Source organism: Clytia hemisphaerica, unplaced genomic scaffold (assembly GCF_902728285.1).
Source record: "Clytia hemisphaerica strain Z4C2 unplaced genomic scaffold, Clytia hemisphaerica genome assembly, whole genome shotgun sequence".
NCBI classification, from domain to species: Eukaryota; Metazoa; Cnidaria; class Hydrozoa; order Leptothecata; family Clytiidae; genus Clytia; species Clytia hemisphaerica.
The window spans coordinates 285,910-307,821 of NW_027103334.1; the positions used below are offsets into that span (position 1 = coordinate 285,910).

General features: G+C 36.0%; 1 protein-coding gene and 1 long non-coding RNA gene across 2 annotated transcripts; both read right to left on the reverse strand.

Annotated features, from left to right (window-relative positions):
- Window positions 1-11,921: 11,921 nt before the first annotated feature.
- Window positions 11,922-20,100, reverse strand: LOC136815982 (contactin-associated protein-like 5). The gene is made up of 12 exons (XM_067072405.1): window positions 19,667-20,100; window positions 19,086-19,172; window positions 18,257-18,410; window positions 17,854-17,948; window positions 17,336-17,464; window positions 16,516-16,722; window positions 16,147-16,261; window positions 15,243-15,423; window positions 14,877-14,976; window positions 14,349-14,458; window positions 13,635-13,812; window positions 11,922-12,749 (listed from the first exon to the last, which is right to left on the reverse strand). Exons 1-12 carry the CDS (start codon window positions 19,935-19,937, stop codon window positions 12,382-12,384), a joined length of 1,995 nt encoding a protein of 664 aa, XP_066928506.1. The 5' UTR covers window positions 19,938-20,100; the 3' UTR covers window positions 11,922-12,381.
- A 26-nt stretch (window positions 20,101-20,126) lies between these two features.
- LOC136816651 (uncharacterized) lies at window positions 20,127-21,609 on the reverse strand. Its single transcript, XR_010847953.1, has 2 exons — window positions 21,430-21,609; window positions 20,127-21,206 (listed from the first exon to the last, which is right to left on the reverse strand). It is a non-coding gene; the product is annotated as an uncharacterized lncRNA (long non-coding RNA).
- Window positions 21,610-21,912: the final 303 nt, after the last annotated feature.

Here is a 21,912-nt window from a genome sequence, read left to right on the forward strand (position 1 = left end):
AAAGAAAAAAAATACACATTAGTGAATAATAGGAAAACTAGACTCGTCAATTCTTTAAAATTAAAAATCGTTCCCTATCCCGGTGAAAATCGAGCTAAAAATTCTCACCCCAGTGAGTTTTTGAGATCTGAAATTCAAACCCGGTGAATTTTCTTTCTCTTCATAGCCTCCACGGGTGGATTTCAAGAAGTTACCGGATCACTGAGACAGGGATGTCTTAGAGTCACCTTCCTTCTGTTTATTTTTCACTTTCGGCAACCCCCCGTACGCGTTCATTAAGCTTTATAAATGTTAACAGTGGTAACAAGGATACCCCTAAGTCTAAATTTTGGGGCAGCATGCAGAAGTATACCCTGAACGAAATGGCCCAACAATGGTCTACAAATAACAAGATTTTACTTAGACTGTACTTACCATTTGAAGAAGAGATTGCTTTTTGTGTATAGGCTGTTAAATTTTGATTACACTGCTCAATTATATGTAAAGTTAACTTTAAAAACAAGGTCTAACCATACAAATTTTATGTACAAGTACTACCACTAACTCTATATCTGATACTTTATCTGATATTTTAAATGTATGACACGCCGTGTTGCCTTCTATCAATTACTTACAACCTGTATTAGAAGACTAATTGCTTATCCACAATTTGACTTGAAATCAATTCCCACGGGAAAGCTTCCATGTTCATTACACGGAAAGGCCTTTTCACATCACTCGAGTCTTATTTTGCTGTAGAAAAATTATCTAAATAGAAGTTGACAAAATTATTCATTACGACTTTAAATTTATTTCAATTCCCGAGTATGTCTCCGGCATTTTCGAATGCTTACGTCATAGAAATAAAAATACTTATCTAATCTCTACATTGTGAAAACAACCGCCCGCCTGGATCGTAACGTGCAGATTTACAGTCCTCGCGGACATCAGGGGAAAACGAAAGTGATTGATATTCTTCGAAAGAAGAACTTGCCAAAAAAAACCCTAGACAAAAAGATGTCTTTTGAGGTTGAGAATGGCTCCTGCGAAGATGAAAAATTGACTAGAGGTTTGTTTGGCAAGCCCAAAAACTCTAATTCTATTCTTCGCGCTCAAGCTAAAAAGGTTACGGGTTTTGGGCAATCGAGACACAAATCAGCAAAAAGCTGGTGTTTTCCGTAATCTGAGAATCGCGATAAGATCCTCACTGCTGAGCACGAACGTGCGTGAGTGCAATGAAAGTCCAATGTAATGAATGAAATTAATGAAAATCCAAGTTTTGAATAAATATTTGAAATGTCAAATAACTACTAAACTACTGCTTACCAGATTGCCCAAAAATGTAAACTTTGAATGTAAAATCAAATTTAAAGTAAAAGCGATGTCAAAAATTGTCAAAGAGCACAATCAAAAAAAATGTCCGTACCATACGTGTTTTCTCATAGCTCTCATGTAACTGATGTGACAAAACAGAAAATGTGATGATGGGCGAAAAGACTCTCAAGGGACGATGACGTAATGAAATGAACTAAAAAATGTATTAATTTTGCGTAATGAAATAATAAATTTCATTAACTATGCAATGATAAACTAATGATTTGATGTCATTTGACAGTTCTTTAACAGAAGGAGTCCCAGTGGGTCTGTGAGTGAGAAGTGGCTGTTAATAAGAAACCAATTTATAAACTTCGAGCTAATAATTATCAACTTTCAGTGGTTGCGTTTAGACCAACTGGCATTTGTAATTTGGCATTTGCTCATGAGGGATTCGATTTTAATAGCTTTTCCATTGTATTTTCTGTCATGGCATTTAAGGAATCGTCTTTTTAGAGCCATTACTGAAAAGGTGATTCCCTCAAGTTCAACTTTGACAGATCAAACAATGAAAAACATGGAATTTCTCAAAAACTGCAGTCATTAAGTTTAAGACTGAAACTTTTTGCCGTAGGGCTAGGCTATGGCAAATCTTGCAAATTTTACAATCTATAGAAAGAACTGAATAAAAAACGTGCAAATACTTTAAAAAATCAAAAATGTCATTTCTTCTCTTTGTTTTGGTTCTTTTGTTTGATTTGAAATGCCAGAAAAGGGGATTCCTTTGCTCAAAATGGCATTTCAAATGCCAACGAAATGCCAACACGCTGGCATCATTAGGCATTTGACAAACCGAACAATTGCGCGGGACAATAGAATTCAAAAGAATACTGCAAGCAATAGCATACCGTAGTGATTCTAAAAATAGACATCAAAATTACTATTTGTCCGACTTTTAATCCCATCATCCCTTGCATTAATTGCTTTTGCAAGTCAATTACACTTAATGACAATACAAAAGTAATAACTTGCACGCATTACGAATCAATATGAAAAGGATTGTGGGATTGAATTTCGGTCAAAAATCAAAAGTAATAATTATGACGTTTGCATACCGGTGTGCTATTACAAATGCCAGGCTGGTCTAAACGCAGCTAGTGACGTGATTTGTTTTTTTCAAGCGACTATGGGATCGTGCCGAGAGAAAACATTTATTTATTTAGCATATAGATATTTAAGCATAAGGATCCAAAAAGTAAAATAACGGGCCAATAAGGCGAGAAATCCACATCGCCCAGGCCACCAAAAATTTGAATTTATGCAGAAGATCCACTTCAATCAAGAAAATATATCTTTTTTAGCCAGTACCCGACTTTCGCAAGCTTTTCCCTCTCCAGACGGCAAAAAGTGTGTTACTGGTATAAAGCGCCGTTTCTACCAAAACGGACACACAGAAGGAAACACGGAAAAAAAATAGTGACACTCTCTTTAAAGGCCCACTCGCTAGCGCTGGGCCAACTATTATTAACTGTTTCGTTATTGCTGACTGTTAAGGAAAAAAAAATACGCAGAAAGATAGGGTGCGTAAAATTGCTATTTACAAATAACTTCATGCAAAATAGTTGAATATATTATCTCTATATTTGAACAAAAACCTTTGTATCTGAAATAAATTTTATTTGTGTTTTTTTCAGTTTTCTGTAACCGGTTTGATTCGCCTAACAAATTACAAACTGTATAAAAAGTGAAAGGCATTTGTACCTTAGAAAGGGTTAAAACAAACCGACATATTTCAACTTTTTGATAATACACCCCCTTTCCCACAGACCCACTGGGAACCCTTCGCACTGGAAAAAATGGTCAAAAGATTGTCCCCAGTGGGATATTATACTTTAGTTTTTGTTCCGCTGAAAGTTATCACATCAGAAAATCCTCACTGCAAAAAATTGTGCTATTTTTTACCACCTCAACTGAATTTTCAGGCTAGAAAACAATGTAATTCAAATCCCCAGCCATAGAAAACAGGAGTATATCAATCCCCATCGAGTTTCAGCCCGTTTTTTTATACCTGGTGGCTGAAAGAATTCATCCGGGTTTGTGAGGAGGGGGTGTGATCATGAGTAAATGATAATGAAAGCATAAACATTTTACCAAATCTAGTGGAAAGCTTTGTTAAACAGTATGAAAAATTATATATTTTAAATTTTTGTGATAGAAGTTTTTATAATATTCATCGGAATGGAGTTCTTCTGCTGTTCAATATTTATAACACTTCTTTGTTTAGGTCTTCCTCTCAAACTCGTTGATTGGTTAGAGCTTTTGTACGACCTTCGATTGAAAATCAAAAAAGCATACCGCATTTACTGGACAGTGACATAAAAAAAACAAGAGGCAGGTGTAGAATACAATAGCTCTTAGTTCATAATCGATTGAATCTTTATTAGGTACCAGAAAGTAAACGAGAAGATTCAATATCATTGGTAAACTGAAAATCACATCTGTCGTGATATACAAGGAAGCGAGTCTTGTCAACGGTAGTGCCTTTTTGTTCTTGAAAGCCATTTTTAAGTTTTGAACATATTTTCGTAAAATCAAAATAGATTTTCCATATAATACAATCACTATAATTAACATCAAAACGTTAATGGGTAGCGCCACAAAGATGGCCGACAGCTCAAAAAATCGTGACACAGCACTGAGAATGACTTGTATTAGAATCAATACGTATACAAAGGCTAGACTATTCTTGAAACGTAACCCTGTGTAAACTTGATTATACAAATTCTGGTACCTAATTCTTAAGTACCGGTCAAATCCGAGCATTGCAGTTAAATAAGTCGAGCTGTATAGGAAGAACTCAATAACCAATATAAAGAGCCTCATTTCTGTGCATCCAACCTCGCTTCCATCATTAAGAATCACTGCTAAAACAGGTTGGCCAGTGAGAGCGAAGACTACGTTTGAGATTGATAGATAGTAAATCAATTTTATTGATTGGTTTCGATTGTTCTTTGGTTTCGAGCGAATTGATTTGATGACAAGAATATTGGTGATAAAATTAAACACAGTGATAGAAATGTCTGATGCAAAAAGCCAAATCTTTTGTTGCTGACTCAGCATTATTATTGTGCCATACGTTGATGTGCATCTTCTTGTTGAGTCCATCTTAAATAAGTCTTGTTGATTGTTTCCGCGCTAAAAGATTAAACAATAAAACAAAACCTATTGTAAAAAGGGGGGAAGAGACTGTCACCAGAAACGGCGTCAAAGTTGAGGTGAATTGAAGAAGTCAGTGAAACAACCCTCCACAATATCACAATATTGACGGAATCAGTTGCAATTATCTAAAGTTGGGATTTTGGCACCCCCTTTGAAAGTAAAAGCTCCCCTGCCACCATGCTACTGAGAGTAATAGCTCAAACTTTAATCATGTACTACTCTGTACCAGAGTGTATCGTGGTGTATCTCACGTTTATTGTTTCGTAGTGCACTCTGTGTGCATTTTTTAGAAACCTCTGCGATGTAGATTGACTTATATCTTATAGACAGTAACACTTCTCTCGTCGTCTCCCCTCTCTCTCATCTGCACTCCATCGTAGTGGTTCGGTTTGAAAAATATCAAAGCAGAAAAGACATTGACAACAGACCATAATTATACGGTAATGAATTTTGAGCCATAGATATCAGATCTGTGTACAGACTAATCATGTGCAGGTTTTCTTAATCTGTAAACCCTCTACATGTGATTAAACCAACTTTTGATTACTGAACATTCATAGTATAGAAAACGAGCTTGTTGAATCGAGATATTGTATTGATAAATCCTTTGCTATATTTCACGTTCCCTAAGCATGCGTTTTAAGAAAAAAAGACCTGATACAGCTCATTATTTGCAGGTCAAAGTTCCAAACGAGGTAATTTGGGTCTTATGGTCTCATCCAGAGAAATTATTCAATAGTACCAGCAAATGACGTCATTAACATTTGAATACTTGGGGAAATGTTTGCCGAAAATATTCAAAGTTTCTTCTTAATTTATTGAAAATTATTTTATAGGTTCCGGGAATGGATAAGAAAATTTGTAATTTTGAAATTTGTCGATCTTACTCCCCTTTTTCTATTGTTTTCAGCAAACCAGAGGAAGTATTATTTTTAGAATAATTTACTGAGCTACTAATGATGAAAGCAAGTAATTTTCTCATAAAAGAAAATATAAACTGGGACGAGTGATGCAACCTTGAATTGGAACATTTTGAGAAATATGGAACCCCGGGGGGGGGGGTACTTAGGCAAAACGGGTGCCGGGTATGTGCGAGCCATAAGGATACCTTTTCTCATTCCTCAAAAGTCTCTCAAAGGGGTACAAATTCAAAAGTTAGTCTCTGAAAGGGTCCCAAAATCACAAAAATCTAAAACTTCTCTCTCAAAGGGTCACGATTTCCAAAAATTTTGACCAAAATTTGGTGAAAATCAAACCAAAATTTGGAAAAAATGGACCAAAATTTAGGAAAAAGTCTCTCAAAGGGTCCCAAAATCACCAAAATTTTGTCTCTCAAAGGGTCGATTTTCGTTTTTCGGCTCGGACATACCCGTCACCTCGCAAACCTAGTACCCCCCGGATGGAACCGAACATATTACCATCTCCCAACGTATATTGTATATTGTTTTGACAAAGTTTATTGTTATCTCGAGTTTGGCACCACAACAGCAATCTGTTCAAACTTGAAAAACTAGGTCACAATAAAGATTTCGAGAGCTTGAAACTTGAGGCGCTGAGTATTTTGAGCTGTACCGTTAACATACCAGAAGCCAAATCACACATGTTCTGTTCATAGTGGCCCTTCGTGGAAACAATTCTCCAGCTGCCTAAAGCTTTTGAATTTTTCGGAGCATGCCACTTAAAACATATGTTATGTTGTTTGCCAAAATCAAAATCTTATAACATTGCCTGCCCAGTTTGCTCAAATTTTAGTCGACGCTACTGCACGTTGTACAAACAATTAACCATTTGAGATTATATATAGGTCCTATTGGGAAAAAAGGCTAAAGGTGTGAAAGAAGACTAAAACCGACTAAGCTCCCTAATGAGAAAGATAAAAAATGAATAATCAAATGTTATGGCCATTGGAAAACTATATTGACCTGTCATCCCTTACAAGAAAGATTTCGCTCAACATCACTCATCCATTACTTCAATTCAAACTTGATATCATTTCAGGCCACTAAAGTCTATTTCAAATCAGCTGGCAGTGTTTTTTCAAACCTCAGTAACTTTTGATAGAATTTGAATTAGCTAGCGGTTTTGTGCTCGTTAAAAAGATAATCCGGAGTGGAATATTATCAAAAAAGAAAAAAAAAATCAAAACATGGAAAAATGAAGACGAAAAATGATGAAGAAGAAAATCAACTTCTTCAATCATTGTGCTATAATTATCATTTTCACATGAATGATTGAAAAAACACTTCCAGCTAATTTGAAATAGACTTTAAATTTTAAAATGTTCCCTAAAAGAATCTTAAAAAAAACAGGAAAGATGAAAAATGAAGTAGGAAAATGCATTTTGCATCATTTTGTTCTAAGAACTTCATTTGTTTCTAAGTACAAAAATATACTTTGAACCTTGCTGATCCCCAAAAAATACATTTAATGCTCCACTGCATCAAAAGTTACTTACAGCCCTTTACTAAAAAACTCCGTGTTCTTCCTGTTGCTGACCGTAGCGGGTCACCTCCTGGAGCACGTGCTGTAACTTTTAATTCAATAAAAATGATTTTGAAATTATTTTTTTTCAAAATGATATCGTGCTCTGAAATAGCTTTTCAACGTTATATAATATTTTACTGTTAGAATATATAAGCGTTAACTCAAAAATAGAAACCTCTTATTATTCTCATTGGATAAGGAATTAGCCTGGTCACTGGGACAGGGGTGTAATCCAGTCTGATGTGAACTAGATATGATAGATATAAGCCCTCCGAATGCATTCGGGATGGATCCTACCCACGAAGGAATAGGAATCACGGCGCTGACAGACACTGCGTCTTGACAGAGGTGAGCTGTCAAGCCATGGCGTAAACCATGACACTCGAACGACACTGGGAGAGCGATGCTCACGCGAGGCCGAACCTTATGAGTGCCACGGCACGTCACAATGTCTGTCTAGTCTACCCACACTCTTATGGATTGACCCGGGAGAAGGTATATTCACTTGCCAAGTGAATCGTAGAGACACGGTGGGTATCGAACTCGGGCCTCCCAGGCGGGAGTCAAATATGATAATTTGCGAAAAAAGTGACCCTGAATGGGACTGAAATTCCAAAATGTTCTCAAATTTTCTACTTTTTCCCCAAATTTTCCAAAAATAGGCACCCTACGAGGGACTGATTTTTCTATTTTGGTGTTTTTGCGACCCTACATGGGACTCGTGGAGGTTAAAAAAGGTACCCTGACCAGTGGAGCATCCCTGTAACCCATCTTGCCCTAGTACCCCCCCCCCGGGCGCCACGTTCTATAAATGTGAATTCATAAAACCTTATTTTTATCACCCATTGGTTTTCTGTAAATGTCATCACTACTTGGTCCCTGTTGAAATATTTATCTTTTTCAATTCTTTACTGTGGCACTGTGGTTAATTGAATTTGCAGACTTTTTTTCGAACTGGCAATATATTAACTGACAATGGATTTTTCAAGCACTGGAAAGCTTTTTTAAAGATCCAAATTTTCAGCCTTTTAAAAATGGAGCAACATTCTGATTTTAAAACCCTAAAGAATGGGACCCTTACAATACAGAAAAATTTTAACCAAATTTGAGTCTAAAATTCTACCGTTACGGCGCATTTTCTATAAATTTTGCACTTTCTCTCATTTTGAACCTCACAATTTGAACTCCTCAAAAACGCACCCTTAAGGGCTGTAACGCACGCCTACCATACCCCACCCGGGCAATGATCAAACCGAAATCCGAAAAACTCGTTGAAAAACATGAACAAAATATAATTGAAACCCTTTCAGGCAAATAATCAATACGACACCATATTGTACGAAACAATTTCTTTGACTACGTATAGTTTGACAAATGAAAGAACTAAAGAAAAAATGTGTTAAAAAAACTACATCCGTGTGTCAAGTACAGGGCTTGATTGACTCTTGCTGATTATTGTGTCATTTTGGTTATTGTAACTTGAACTATTATTCAGTGCGTCCGTTGATTTCCGTTTTTTCCCGACCAATCTTGATTTGGCTTTCTTGTTAACAAACAAAAAACACACAGCATTGATAGGACAATGACATAAGAAAAACAAAAAACATGTGTAGAAGATGATAGCTTTTAGTTCATAATCGATTGAGCTCTTCTGTATAAAATAGTAAGCACTCAAGGTTATGACCAAAGGTAGACATAGGATAGTGTCTGTAGCTATGTATAACGAAGCGAGTCGAGTCAATGGTACCTTTTTCTTATGTTTAAAAAGTCTTTTAGCGGTTTGTTCATACTCTCGCAGAATCAGGATCGATTTCCCATACAGGCAAGCGACGATCAAAAACATTATTACGTTAACTGGTAAATTAATCAGGACTGCTGACAGGTTTAAAAAACGTGACATTGTGCCTAATCCAGCCTGTAGAACGATCAGTATGTAAAGTATAACCAGGCTAAGGTTGAACCGAAGACGAGAATAGACTTTGTTATAAGTGCTTTGATAGCGTATGCGTATATAGCGGTCAAACCCTAGCATCCCAGTCAAATAGGTCGAGCTATACATAAAGAATTCGATAACCAGTAACAACAGCCTCATTTCTGTGCATCCAACCTCAGTTCCAAGATACAAAATGGCGGCAAAAATAGGTTGACCAATTACAGCAAACAGTACATTTGAGATTGATAAATAATAAACTAATTTTATTGATTGGTTTTTAATTTGTTTTGTTTTTATGATGATGATAATGACGCATAGATTGGTGATCAGGTTAACGAAGGCGATAAGGATGTTGGTGATCATGTATCCGATTCGCTGGTTCTCACCGAGCATCGCCAATGTCCCAAACGTGGAAGTGCAGTGTGTTTTATTCATCATAATGTTGTTGTTGAAGACAAAAAGCTTGAACTTGAATTTCGGTTATAGAGTTTTTGCACTAACTCTTTGACGAATAAAATCTTGATTCTGCTACTGTTGAATCATTCTCCTCCTCGAATAACGTTTTTCCTTTGTTTCTCTCTCTACAGAACTTCAGAAATTTGATTTCCAGCAAATTGTCATGTTGTCGCTAAGTGAATTGATAATACAATTTTTTTGCAAATACGTCTTACTATCCTCAATCAAATAAATTCAATATTTTGTGACGATTTCTTTTAGATATGTTAGACTTCCTCGAAAATTGATTTTCACCGCTTTATGTTAAATTCCAACTGCAAGGTCAAAACAACAAAGTGAAACTAATCGATGATTCTACTCCACAAAATCCTTTTTGTGTATCAATGCAGATATAGAGATTTACTACTACAATGTTTGCTCTGTGATATCTATAAAAATCAAGTCAAAAATAATCTGTGAAATGTCAATATGGAATTTGAGATAGCAGTGAATTGGTGTAGAATTACAATCAATCACATAAGCAAAAGGAGGGATGCGAAAAGCTACAAGAAGCTTATATTAAGGGATGGAAAAAAATTTTTTTGTGGTTTACTCATGGCTCAAGACAGGAAGATATAGACCATATATGTCAGTCGAATATAAAGTGGTTTGAAAATAGTAACATACTAGTACACGTTTTTTTTTATAAGGAACCTTAACTTTGCTCTGAGCCTGGAGTTCCTTATTTTTACAGAGAATTTCAGTCTCAAAGTTCCTTATCGAGTTCCTTACTACATAGGAAATTTTGAGCTTTTTGCCCCTTGAAAGATCAAAATTTGAACAAATTAGTCCCAATAAGGTACATTATTTTCAAATCCACTTATTCTCAGCCTGAGCAGTTCCTTAACAATTCCTTATTTTTTGAACCATTTTCAGCCTCGAGTTCCTTATAAACGTGTTCCTTATAAAAAAAAAAAAAAACGTGTATTAGACTCTCTATGTAACTCATGGTTTCAAATTTCTCCATAATTCGAACACGCGCAAAATTGCTTGTCAAAAACTTTCTTTTACTCGACCCTTCCATTGATAGAGAAAATTAAGTTTCTTGTGAGCGTTAAAGAGAATCCCCTCTTTTTATGAAGGTCGCATAAGCAATGTAAGAAAAAAGGTTCGCAACTCCTTATTATCAGACTCAACACACAGGCTAAATAATCAAGTGAAGATTGATAAAAATTCGAAAAAAATCCCAGCCAGATATCACTGAACTTACAGCTACCAAGTGTCTTAAAATTTAAAGAAGAATGAATGAAGTATAGCCGTAAACTGAGTACATAACCATAAAACTGCGAAACTGTTCCCTAAATGCGAAATACGGCGCACATTTACTTTATGTTGTTGTCATTTCCTATCCGCAAACAGTAACACTGATTCATGAAGTCTCGTGTCAGACTACATATGAAGCAAGAGGAAAATTCATAAATTGAATTAGCAAGCATCATCATATGACAATAACTTTGTTCTCTATAATAAATAGCTCTATTTTACATTTGTGGTTTCCCTCAATAACTTTTAAAACACTCAGCAATTATAGTTTTTATCGATTAGATGTTTACTTCGAAAACTAGACTAGAAAAACGTCATCGTCTCAGTCTAGCTGATTTTCTAATTGATAGACTAGATGATCTCTCTTTTTGTCTTATTCTAAGAATGCTGAGAGCATCAAGTTTCAAGCTATAAATCTCCGTATTAAAGATATAAAAGATTAGTAAATCATTTCCTTACTGATATTACAACAAATATTCAAAAGTCATTTTTGAGCTTTGCCAAGTTTTAGATACATAGAAAGAAAAACTACAGTTGACTTTCTCTAATTCGACCTTCAAGGGACCAAGAATTTTCTTCGAATTAGAGAAAGATTCGAATTATATAGAGTAATTTAAACCACTTTCTAGCTGAGGGGACCAATATTTCAGTTCGAATTATGGAGAGATCCGAATAGTAGAGGTTCGAATTAGAGAAAGTTGACTGTTAGAGGTATAAAAAAGAAAGTTTGAATCAAGCTTTGAAAGATTCAAAGGACCAATAATTTCTATCCAATAGACGATATCGGGTTTAAATAAATGCAATGCATTCTGGTTTCTCGGGGACTCTCAAAGGAATTATAATGTCGATTATATAAGGTTCTGGAATAGATTATAATTCCCTTGAGGGTCCCCGAGAAACCAGAATGCATTGCATTTATCTAAACGCGATATCGTCTATTGGCAACCCTTGTGGCCTCTTTTTGAGATATCAGAAGGACAGCGACCATAGTTTTGAATTCATTTTTGCAGTTGAAATAAAAATGGGAAATTGTTAGCCCCTTTTATCTTACGATATAACTAGATAAATAAAAAATTCTTCAAAATTGTTATAAATATTTATCAATTTAAAAAAAAAATCTTATTTTTAGACTTTTTTTATTCAAAAATACGATCTTCCTTATTGGAGAATTCAATCAATCATCAATATATTGAAGATGAATTTTCTCAGGACTTCAATCGATTTGAAGTCTCTATAGGAAAAGGTTAGAAAATAAAATTTAAGAAGATTAATACAGAAAATATAACCCAGACTTTGAGGGAATAGGATTCAGCCGTTTCATCCCATCTCTTACCATTGGAACTAAGGAGGATCCAAAATTTATTAAAGAAAGTGTTTTTTATATCCGTAAACTTTCTATGGAAGTAAACGATCATAATTATAGTATTTGATTTCGATGTGACATCCACCGTGATTTGTTGCCAAGCCCTAGATCGTGAACATGATACAACATGCGAATTTCCATTTAAGCAACTCAGTTATAGACAAACATGGTAACTCTTTAACAAGGTCATCGTTGCCAACCCGTACCCACAAAATGTTCTAACTTTGTAAGCCCTTGTAAAAATAGTAATCCTGAGTAACTTTCCTGAGATTTTTCAACCAACACTGGACTCAACATCTTAAGTTTTTCAATTATTTCTAATAATTCATTTTCAAAGTCCGGAACTGGAACTCATGCTTTTAACCGATTCAGGCGCAGCGGCGTTGACGTTTACGTTAGGTGTTTGGTAACGTGCAGACGCGTGGCTGCATTTACGTGACGTCCCGTAGTTAGATGATGCAGGACTTTGAGAGCGTTGCGGCGTATTGATACTTGGTACAGCGTAATTTTTACCAAGACAAGGGTGAGCGTGATGGAAAACTTCGTGTGATTGGTAGATTGGTTCGTGATGCACGGAACGTTGGAGAGTTCCGGCGCGTGACATCGTTGCTACGTAAAACTCTTTACGTAACGGACTGAAAGATTGCATGTTACGCTTCTCCACTTCATCACGGATACATTTTTCGGTCGGTAACAAATCTAAAAAAAGAGTGAAATAAGCGAGTTGACTTCTTGAAAACGTTAATTTTTGAAAGCTAGCATGAGGAAAATTAAAGGAAGAAAATTACCCTTGATCCCTGAGTTTTCACATGAAAAAAATTACAATTGATTGCCAGTTTGCATTTCTTAGAAATTTGATAAAAGTAGTGCTATTCGATCATCTTCTTGATATGAGACTGCAAATTCCTTGAGCGAGCTTCTATCCATAGTTCTGTCACCCCTTTTCATACAGGCAAGGGTGGGGTCACTTTCTCCCACTGGAAACATTAGACAAACTATCGTCCCCAGTGGAAAATTATACTCTAATTTTTTCTTCATTGAAAATAACTAAATAAACAAATCCTCACTGCAAAATATTGTGCTATTCTTCCCCACTGAATTTTCTGACTCGAAAGCAGTGGAATTCAAATACCCAGCTATAAAAGACATGGGACTTTATCAATGCCATCAAGTTTCAGATCGTTACTTTCATTTTCCCACTGGCTGAAAGATTTCTGGGCCTGTGAGGATGGAGTATCACGATCAGACTCGTAAAATAACTTCTCAACTTAGTCACGTCGTAATATTGATCCAGAAATGGGCTTTTCCAGAAAAAAACCATACACCCCCCGTTAAGGAGGTCTAACCCTCTGTGGCTGGAAATGCAACCCCCTGGAATTCCAGGCAATTTCAGGTTTAAACCCCTCTGGAATTCTGAATTTTAGTAGGATTTGAAAAGCTACCCCAATGGAATTTCAGTTATTTTTGACAGATTTTTGTATTCCCCTATGGAATTCCGCCATATATCAAACCTCCTTGGAACGGTAATGGACCTCTTTAACAGGGAGTATACGGTCTTTTCTGGAAAAGCCCAATTCATCTTACCTTCTCTTTCGACACGCATAGCGGTTTGTCGAAGATAATGATCACGATATCGTCTATGTTCTTCCTTACGTTTCTTGATATGTCGTACGACGAGACAAACGACGATCATCAAAACGATCAAACTGACGCACGACCCGACGATGATCCACAACAAGGATTTGGAATCTTCTTCATCATTCTAAATAAAACATCACGTCAGAACAATCAAAATCACTTCCATGACTATGTTCTCATCTAATGACTTAGAAATTCTCACATAGCCTTCTACTACAAAAATGCTAAATTTTTTAGAGTCTCTTACTCCTCTAAAGTTGTCGAGCTTCTGATTTGAAGTAGCTAAGAAGAAACAATCGTTTGCGCAGATTAAAGAAAAATTCAATTAATGACACTTCTGATGCATAGATTTATAAAGCCCGAAGGACTAGATCGCGTTCTTTGGCTGAAAAGTGTGCCGAGGTTAGGTAGGACATTCTACCTAGGTCACGTGACATTACAATAGTTTCAGCGCTTGGCCAATTAGAAGCTTCACGGGTTTTCGAAAACAATAGCAGTAATATTTTTTGCAATATTCACTTTCTTTTGCTTGGAAGAGCAAAAATGATGCTGATGAATTATTATGAGGTTTCTTCGCTTCGAAACAGGCCCCTTGTTGCTAACATATCTTTTTAGAATCTTCACCTCCAACAAAAAAGTCATGGGTACTAATGAACATACCTGTGCAGACAAAAGGTTACTAAGTGTCTTGTTATGCAATGTTTCGGTGAAAGTGTGTGGTGTAATGAATTCTTCTACTCGTGGTGTTGGTGTCTGTTTACTACCTATAACTGGAAGGGATAGTCGTTTCTCTCTAATTCGATCTTCAGTAGATTTCCTCGAATTTAAGAAAGTGTTTCATATGACTTTCCAGCTGAGGAGTCCAATATATAGGTTCGAATGATACAGGTTCAAATTAGAGAGTTAGTTGACTGTAGTTACTATATGAAGAAGAGTGTCGATATATTTATCTTCAAAATTATCTGCTTGAAATACTGTGTCATTTTCGTGTTTTATTTTCGAAGAGAAGCACTTGGAATATTAAAAACAACTAAGGGTGGCATAAGATAGCACTAAAACGAGAGTTTTTGCCAAATGGCAGTGGGGCTTGGGTCCCAGTGGGTCTGTGACACAGGGTTGTAATATAATTTCTGAGCGACCCCTCGTATGCATCAAACTAGAAAAATAATTGTAATTGTTTTTTTTTACCTGGTAATACTTTACAAGCGCCTTTCTGAAGAGATCCACCAAATAAGCTGATTGACTTGTCATTTGGTGAACGACTTGCTATGTTCTCCACAAGATCAAACTGTTTCGAAAATAGAGATAGATTTTCCTGATAAACTATGCAGACAGGAACCGAAAAGCTCAATAAGAAAATCCGGACACAAAAACCTGAGAATCTTCATAAGCCCAAGGAAGCCCAATTTTGACATCAGTAAATTTGACAAATTCTTAAAAGAAAAATCTGTTTGCTGGATATTTAAACGCCTAATTTGTCAGCGAAAAGGGGGCGTACAGCTGTAGAAAATCAGTGTTCCAAGACTTTGAAAAATACTTTTGTGTGACTTTTACCTGATTTACATCAACATTTTGAAGACATCCAATAAAATTGATTTTACTTTCAGATTTCCGAAGAGCAAAATCACCATCTCGAAGCTTGTCAACGCCACCAAAGTAAATCTTCTTAATTATGAATTTCACGTGAACCACTTTGTTCTCCAGTTGCTTGACTGAGTTGGTGTATTCATGAACACTAGAGAGAAAATGGAAAATTCTTTACAAGAAGTGTACAGTAAGTAAGTCTGCTTTCACAGTCGGAGACGACCCAAATGCTCTTCTTTGTACAAAGTCTTTGGTATGAACCGGCCGGAGAACCCACGAATTTGCGCACCGTAGCAGAAAACGTATCAGGGGATCAGGGTCAGAATTCACCGGAAACTTTGGCGTCGAAATAGTTCCTCGGTCGGCGGAATAGTCATCCGGCCAGCGGAAATGTTATCCAGACGGTGAAAAAGTGGCTGTCAGAATAATCATCCGGCCGTCGGAATAGTTACTCGGCCGCCGAAATAATCATCTTGCCTGCGGAAAAATTGGCCGTCGGAAAAAATTCGGTCCACGGAAATTGCGGCCCAGTTATTTTTTGCGAGTTATTTTCGACTAAATCAATGGAAGTAGGAGATGCATGGTAAGATAATTAAGGATACTGATATAGCCAGTCTATATTAGTTTGCGAACTAACAAAAGCAATTGTAGCGAAAAAAAACAAAACTATGTACTATTAAAGTTCTTTGGGGTACAGAACGACTGGTGATTTTAAATTTTGAAAAATCATTTGAAAAGAAATTCAATATTTTCAGTAAAATTTCTCCTTCAAATAAAATTTTGACCGATTTTTCAAGGACATTGCTTTTTACCCTGGGATTTTAGGAGGTAGGAAAAATTCCATGATTTTTACCTATTTTTACATATTTCTTACCCATCGTCCATTGCTATAGTGATGCTAGCGCCCATTCTTGAGAATGATACCATTTGCCAGTATTCTGCTTTCTCATTGGTTGATTTGGGGATTTTGAAAACTTTCTCATCGTAACCTGAAGGAGTAAGACATTGGAAACAGATGATCACATCGTCCGTTGAATACCATATTTCGAGGAGCGATGGCTAAGAAAATACCAAAATACCTTATTTGCTCAAAATTGATTTCTCAAAGAGAGCTTTACATTTTTTCTTGAAAAGTTCGGAGCCAGCGACATTCATCCAATCAACTACCTAAAGAAGCCCTCTCCAGCGGACCTTCAATTCACGCAATCGCGCAATGTTTTTTCGCAGTGAAATAAAAATATACCATTTATTTTGATTTTCAGTACCAAAGTACGTTCATAAAGCTCCAACAACATGAATTCACTTGTACTTTGTCCAGTGATGAATAAAATGATTCCTGAAGGTTGATTGCTTTTAAAGCGAACAAAAATATTGGTCACTAGGTTATTCATGCTGGTTTGTGGTACCCATGTGACGTACTGCTCACCAAAAAATGTGACTGCTAATTTGGCTGGAAATAAAAAAGAGTGATTTACAATTACTGGCTACATGTTTTTTTTTTTATAAGCATAACGCTTATAAGCATATGAAGGCTCAGATTTGCAGAATTCCTAAGCATAACATGAGCATATATGTCAGCCTAAAATAATTTTTAAGTGGTCATTTTTATCTGTTTTGTTTCATTTTTATCTGGTTTGGTAGAGGCCAAGTAAAAAATAAGACATTCCACGGCTAGCTACATATTTCCACTGCTCCCAAAATTTGAACAAATTTTTTACAAAATTTCTGAAATTTCATTAAAAAACTTGGCTCGGGGTGAATCATAAGCATAATTCTTAAGCATGTAATAAGCATAAACTATGCCTGGATGCTTTGAGAACTTAAGCATACACGAGCCTGACCAAGGGGCATACACTTGCTTATAAAAAAAAAACATGTATTTTCACAAGCAGGGATAGCTTTCTGTGTAATAAAGAAACCAAGCGTGATGTGCGTGATATGTGATTCTGGTAAATATTGTTGGTAGGTTTATAAAAAAATGTCATCGTTTATTTCGTCATAGAGCTAGAATGTGAAAAGATCACAGAGCTGACAACCATCCTGGTAATTAGAGAAAGACTTACGTTTTTGGCAGGTGGTTCCAGTGAAGCCAGTTCCACGACAGTCACATCCAGTCTTGATGTATTGGTTCAAACAACGTCCACGATTTGAACATGAAAACGATGGGTCTGTCAAACATCTATTGGTGCAGCCTAAAAAATTCAAAGATTGACTGACTTTTTGCGGTTTTGCTTGCGGTTTACCCATGATTTCGGAAAATACTTTTTTATGGATCATGTTTAAACCTTTAATAGTTCCAGACAGACAAAACACAAGATCAAAAGTTTCCGTTGCAGCGGTTTTTTTTCAAGTGGGATTAGATTTTTTTATACATTGGAAATAGGAGCCAAATCAGCTGAAATATAAGAATGACATGGTTAACTTTCCATGTATATTTCAATCAAAAGTTATTCTTTGCAAGCTATGCGTTGCTTCTGATAGCTTTTACACATTAGATTTGGAGAATGAAAAGTATTTTTTTACACCGCTGGTATTACTTCGAAATGACAAAATGATAACATGGTCGACCCTTAACCCATACCTTTCGTGACATTATACGTTTCAATGGGTTTGAAAGTTCGTTCATCCTCTTCACTCTCGGTGGACCATCTCAAACCACTAATACAACCTATGAACCTGCAAACCAAAAAAAATTTGAGAAGATATATGACAGTGGCAGTGTTTCAAATAGAAGAAAATCAGATGAAGAATTTGAAATATAATACAGTGTTAGTGAGTATGAATGAAATGTCTCAACAAGACCTTATTTAGAAACTTTGTCTTTGAAAGACCTTTTTTTGAGACAAAAATCCTTGTTAGAAATTCCAACTAGACGGGCAGACGGAAAAGTTACAACACGGTTAAAATCTTATCTTGTATTGTTCTGGTGTGACCTGCTTACAATTTTTTATAACCCGGTCCGTGAGAAAGAGGATTTTTCTTACCCGTTTTGGAAGCAGAAATAAGGATCTCGTTGAAGAGTACGTTTGGTAGGATCAGGGTGGCAACCTCCCAAGTACACTTCCGAATTGAAACGAACTGCTTTCGAAAAACTTCGTCTTGATTCGACCCCATCCACTCTAACAACAAAATGTTTGCCTATAAAGTAAAAAAAGTTACCTTGTTTAGCATTGACTACAGTAATAGGTATTTTCTATAAACCAAAAATCTCCCTTTATCCTCATTAACATGGTTACAGTATATTCGGTATCAGAAATTTTGCAGGCAATAATCATGAGACCTTTTGAGATTGAACTTGTTCATGTTTCTGAATTTGCTTGTCTTCTCTTAGGGATATCTTTCAAAAAGTTCGCTCAAAATTCAAACCAATTTGCCTGGTCATCTCTCATTCATCCTGAACCTTTCATGTCAAAAAAGTCCCGAAAACCCTGAAAACACTTTGTCGGAAACACTTTTTCTGAACCTTCCATGATTTTTTGGGTGTTTTTGGCAAAAACTCTTTCCCAAAAACACCTTGTAAGGGGTTTTATGGCAAATTTGGTCCAAAAATCACCCAACAATAGGGTCAATCATTAGATTTTTCTGATTTTTTTCCAGAAAGATGGTCATGTGTTCTTAAAAATGGTTGCAACCGGGGAATCTTGAGATTGAAACAACTTTTTCGTGTTTCTGAATTGAGTCGCATTGCTCAATCAGTGCTCGGAAAAACAATTTAAATGTTGATCTAATTCTTTTGAAATTTAAAATCTAGAACTTCCAGAGACCATTAAGACGATTTGGATAGGTCCTGTTCATTGAAGTTAAATTTTATACCGTTAAAACGTTCGATGACAACATAATGCTTGATATTATCATCCAAGTTGTGTCCAACTTCCTTGATATCCCCATCTCTATAATTACCTGAACAAAATGAAAGAAGAAAAGGAAACGTATCAGTTTCATGAGGTCTCGGTTCGACTCAATAAACAAGGATAATTACAGGTAAGTAACAGCAAAACGGATAGCCATTTTAACGACAAGTTGTGGTTTTTTATTTCGTCCCCTTGCTACTTCAGACTTGAACCTACAACCTTTAAATTAAAATTCAAGAGAATTCATCAATCTATTCGCTAAACTAATAACTAAATTCCTAAAATTTGTTATCCTCAAAATTATGTTTACCGTGTGTCAAACAGGCCCAGCGGAACAACCGTTAAAGTGGGAAGGCTGAAGGCTCAATTGAAATGAAGTTTGCTAGGAATTTGAGAAAAAAATCTCATTTGGTCAAAAGTGGGAAGGCTGAAGTCTACCCAGTCTTCCCGCTTCTGATGGGCCTGTCAAAGTCACGAAACCTTTCTAGTGTTTAAACCATGACCAAGCTCATTAAAATGATCTAGGTTTTAAATCATAGTTACCGTTGACGACATTCCAAGCGATTTTCAATCTTCCTGCATCCAACCAAACACGCATGGAATCGCCTTCCATCCCACCACCACGCACATTATCCACATACAATAAGCTTCTCTCTACTTCTAATGATGAGGTTTGAAACTCGAAAGATATTTTAGTGGTTTGGCTACTCTTCAAGATTGGAAATTTCGTGAATCCTTTGCCAGGGTATGTGTAAGTCACACAATGACAAATGTTGACCAAAAATAATACATTTATGAGTAAAATAGTCTTCATTTTGCCTATTTTACTATTGGGTACTAGGTACTGCTGGAAATGAATCTCTTTCTATCTCTCTTTCTTGAAAATCAGACTTCTATAGTTAACGAGTATTAATTTTTACCATTTTGAAAAAAATGATTAATACATTGATATGAATAGGTTTCACTCAACAGCCCTTTTTTTTAATAATTATACTCATTCATCTTCTATTTTATTTTTCAATTTTCTTTTTCATTACTCATTCTTTATTTGCCCTTAATGAGCACTTAGTCTTCTCTTAACATATCAACTATTATTATATATCATTTTCATCACAAAAATATTAAAACAAATTAATTCTAGCTGAGTTGTGAGAGCTATTTTTTTATAAGCATATCATATATAAGAACACCAAAATTTTTTTAAGCCTGCAGGTGCTTTTAAAATGTCCGCATTCCAAGAGTATTATAGAGTAATTTCCTAAAAATCGCACGTTTTAGAGTCTGCAAAGCCTAAACATAACCTGAGAGTGTTCTTAAAAATGTTAGTTCAAAAGCCTTAGACTTTGTTCTTATAAAAAAACACGAATCTCGTATAAGCAATATTATAAGCACACACAAGTTTTATCCACGCAAAGTAAGCAATGAAACAATATCTAAAATGCGACAGGCTTTTTGGAGATAGCACCTTTGTCTCTTTTATGGTTTATTCTACTATCGTAGAATATAGATTTTCAATGCATTCAATCTTGTCAATCTCATAATTCTCAAATGAAAATTCAACAAAATGTTAGGGAGAAAACATCAAACTTTTGCCGACGATTATTGCGACCGTGTACTCCACTAGGTCCATTTCAACACGCCAGGGTTTTAAAAAACATGAATTTAAGTAATTATCACAGTTAAGTATCTAATTAAGACTTAATTAGTGTATTTGGATCTCAAGATTGCTGAGAGCTGAAACTCTTTATCGATTCAGCAGGCTTAACGTTAGGCGTTTGATAACGTACTGAACTACTGTGGCTGCATTTCCGTGAAATTCCGTAATGCGATGACACCGGACTTGGACAATTTTGGCCCGGTTGTTCTTGGATACTAGGCACGGCGTAATTTTTACCAAGACAAGGATGAGCGTGATGAAAGACTTCGTGAGATTGGTAGATTGGTTCGTGATGTACGGAACGCGGAAGACTTCCTGCGTGAGACGACGAGGATACGTAAAAGTCTTTACGTAACGGACTGAATGTTTGTAATTTCCGTTTAGCAATCTCCTCGCGGATGCATTTTTGCTCGGTCGGCAACAAATCTAAAAAAGGTAGGTAAAAAAAATTTGTTATAAGTTAGTTGGAATGTAATTACAAGATTGAAATTAAACTAAAGAGTGAAATTAGAAGCAAATGATTTAGATTTAGATTGTTTGAGCTCTATTAGACAGCCGTTTTTTCGACCCATCCAAAAATACAATTGCTCTGACGCCAAAGAATAATGACCTCTCTCAAACCTCTACGATTGATTTAAACTAAGTTCACCTTCTTGTTCAATACGCATCGCAGTTTGTCGGAGATAATGATCACGATATTGTTGGTGACGTTCTTGACGTTTTTTCATGACATGTCGCACGACAATTACGACTGCGATCGTCAAAACGAGGAAGCTAATACATGACCCGACGATGATCCACAACATTGATTTGGAATCTTTCTCGTCGTTCTGCAATAAAAGTCACATAATATTTGAGAAAGCAGGAAATTTTCTGTTTAAAGCCCACTAATGATTAAGTGCTTTAAACTCTACTTCGGGAATGTTGAGTTTTAACATTAGAATTTAATCTTAGGACCGCAGGATCTAAAAGTCAAAAAATGTTCCAATAAGGCTAAGAATGTAGCCTGGAGTCAATTTATGTCAAAAGTGGGACGGCTGAAATCGTCATTCTCGTGCAAACTTTAAATTCTGGAAAGTTACAAAATACACAGTCTCGATATGATACACAACTCATTCCATGACCTACGTTG